This window comes from Camellia sinensis, chromosome 9 (assembly GCF_055761805.1).
Source record: "Camellia sinensis isolate YWXY chromosome 9, ASM5576180v1, whole genome shotgun sequence".
Classification (NCBI taxonomy): domain Eukaryota; kingdom Viridiplantae; phylum Streptophyta; class Magnoliopsida; order Ericales; family Theaceae; genus Camellia; species Camellia sinensis.
In genome coordinates, this window is record NC_138969.1 from 114,162,973 (window position 1) to 114,165,867 (window position 2,895).

At 37.7% G+C, this 2,895-nt stretch overlaps 1 protein-coding gene across 1 annotated transcript; it reads left to right on the forward strand.

Moving 5' to 3' along the window:
• The first annotated feature begins 1,066 nt into the window (after window positions 1-1,066).
• LOC145799687 (uncharacterized) lies at window positions 1,067-2,415 on the forward strand. Its single transcript, XM_082889304.1, has 5 exons — window positions 1,067-1,502; window positions 1,591-1,647; window positions 1,722-1,811; window positions 1,898-2,089; window positions 2,144-2,415. The coding sequence occupies exons 1-5, from the start codon at window positions 1,067-1,069 to the stop codon at window positions 2,413-2,415; spliced, it is 1,047 nt and encodes a 348-aa protein (XP_082745430.1).
• Window positions 2,416-2,895: the final 480 nt, after the last annotated feature.

The following is a 2,895-nucleotide window of genomic DNA, read 5'->3' on the forward strand; positions in this document are numbered from 1 at the left end:
TAGTGGTTTTCAACGAAAAGAAAGAATTCTTGATGATGTGTATCTTTCTGGTTTTTTTGGCGAGCTGGCTTAGCGGATTTGTCTTCCCTCACTCTTCCGGGGTAATTCGTGCAACGACCTTTCATGTAGCCACCAAAATGGCAGGTGGAACCTTATTTAGCCTGGCCATCCCCGTCCTTACATACCTCTATCATTTTCTTGGTAAAATGGCATCATCATCTTCACATGGGAAACAAAATATTCAGGGTCCTTTATATTACCTTTTTGGATGGATTTCATTATATTTTGTTAAGACTTACTCTCATGGGGATCCTCAGTCGATTTGTCCGATTTCTGATATTCATTTCATGCCATATCTTGGGTTTATTGGACACCAATCGGCTGCACAGTTTTTTACTAATAAATTTTCATTCGTGGACTCTCTCCTAACTTATCGTACGGAGTGTCAGTTTAGGGCTCTTACCCATGAAAGTGAACCTTCCGGCGTTCCGGTCGACTCTGAAAGGATATCATCGTTCCACCTTGGCTATCTTATATCTTTGAGGCAAGGGATTTTAACTTTTACAATGGGATTTAATTTCATTTCTGAACCGTACTCCCCTAGCCGATAAGGTCATCAATTTGGGTTTGCTCAAGCGTGCCCTACACTGCTTAATGTATCTTGTTGGTAGCCCTCTGAGTGGTCTAAATTTTATTACAACTGGCGCATATGCTATGTTGCGGTACAAAAGTCTCATTGGAGTTACCAGGCTCCCGATCTACTTCTCACGTAACCATGCCTTATGCCAATTGGTGTTTGGGAACTTCCTTTACCGTGCTTCAATATGTTACTCATACCCAGCCGAAATCTTCACGCAAGAGAAAACTGGATATGTCAATTAAAGACCGAAAGACGAAGAATCCTTCTTACTCTAGAGCTAGGTCATCATCTTCACCTATTTCTCTCGAAGCATCATCACCTCAAAGAATGGATAATAGTCGACCACTTATTGCTCCTTCTCGATCTACTTACTCGGTTTTAGATCTCCTTCATATTTTCTAGGATATGTGTAATTCTCAATTTAAAATGAGATTTAGTTTTGAGCAAGTAGATTCTGGTCCTCAATTTTCTAATCTCGCAAAGCTTTTTCCAGAGACTATGTTTATCAGTGATTGTACAGGAACTTCCCAACCCACCGTAGCGACCAAAACCCCAATGGATCAATTTCGCACATACTTGTACGCTTTTCTTGAAGATAAAGATGAGAATATGATTCAAGAACTCTTTGACGGAGATGGGTATGAATTAACTGCCTTGGGTCGTATTCGCATTAAGAGTGTTGAAATTCCTTCTCCTACCAAATCTTTTGATTGTTCTCTCAATGGTAGTAGCGAGAGTGAAGATGAGTTTTATGACTACACCTCTCTTTTAGATGGCACACCGACTAAGATAAGTACATTGCCCTCAGCAAATGTAGCTTTTTCTTCTCCTTCAAACGAGTCATCCAAGCTATTAGAGAAAGGTATAATTTTTTTTATTATTTTTAACTCTGTTTTTTATTTTATTTTTTATTTTTTTTATTTATTTTTGAATACCTTTCATTTTCTTAGGCACTGCGCCTCGGACTTCCCCAGCTGCCTCGCATATGCCATTGGCTACCTTTAAGGGTATTCTTATTCATTCTTTGTATCTCATTTTATTTCCTCATGTATACATATTCAAGGAACTCTTTTCTCTTTAGATCATGCCACATTGCAAAATCTGTGGTCCGCTTGTGGGAATCACAACTTGTCTTCTCCCCCACCTAAGTCTCTTCAACCCGTACACCAAGGTATACTTCATTCATATATATATATATATATATAAATTGTTTTTATCTTCTACGTTTTCATTGAGTATCTCCTTCTACTTTCACAGAAAATACTTCTGACACATTGGAAGAGACAGATGAAATTACTTCTGATACGTCGGAAGAGGCCCAAATTCTTGCAGACTTACTTGAAGCAAATGGGGTTAACAAATTATTTGACAAACTTGAAGCACCCTTTGCTCAATCTAGCCTTCTTTTGAGAACTTTCTCTAATGAAGCAGCCACCCATATTCAAAAAGGTCTTATTATTTCTCTCTAATCAATGATGGATGTTAATGGCATGATTGTTGTAGCAAACAACATTTTCATGATTTTGAAGAGTTTGGGTGTACACTTCATCTCCTTTTACGAGAAGGTGAAGATATTCCTTGGGTGCTTTGCTTTGAAAACCCAACTTGCAGATTCTTCAAACTTGTTTACTACAGAATTTGAGGCCCAATATTATGAGAAGAAGCTTCATTTCGACAAAGTTTCTGGCGAACATGAACAATTGTCTGATTCAATTATCAAGTCGGATGAGCACATTGCGGGTCTTAATCAAAGGATTATTCAAACCAAAGAGTGACTCAAACAACTTGAAGAGGAATTGTCATCCACCCAAGCGGAACATGCATCATTTATGCGTAATTTTGCACAAGCTTCCAAGAATGTTTCTAAATCAGAAGAAGACGTGCAAACTGCCCTGAATGTTTTGAGCCAACACAAAAAGAAGAATGGACAACACAGTGTTGTGGAACATGCCTTTGAAAGAGCTAAGGCTTCTCTTAATGAATGAATGCACTTTTAAATTTTTTTTATTCATCCGAACATAATGTATTTATGACATTTTCCTCAGTGATAGATTTATTTGTTATATGAAATTTCTCAAAACAATACATTGATTTGTCTTATTTTAGCCATTCACAGTTTATACTCTTGCGGGCCAGGAGTATCCAATGTTTTATCACCTTAGATTTCAGTGAGGTATTTTAGCAGTTTGACCACATACAATCACTACAACAAAATGGTACTTTAATGACAAAATCACTTCGTCTCCAATAGTGAA

What these genes read in the sequence shown, in the direction of transcription:
- LOC145799687 (XM_082889304.1), top strand. Translation starts at nt 1,067, where the DNA reads ATGAGATTTAGTTTTGAGCAAGTAGATTCTGGTCCTCAATTTTCTAAT. An exon ending in GCCATTGGCTACCTTTAAGG is followed by an intron (nt 1,648 to 1,721) that starts GTATTCTTATTC and finishes TTTTCTCTTTAG; the next exon opens with ATCATGCCACATTGCAAAAT. An exon ending in AGCCACCCATATTCAAAAAG is followed by an intron (nt 2,090 to 2,143) that starts GTCTTATTATTT and finishes TGATTGTTGTAG; the next exon opens with CAAACAACATTTTCATGATT.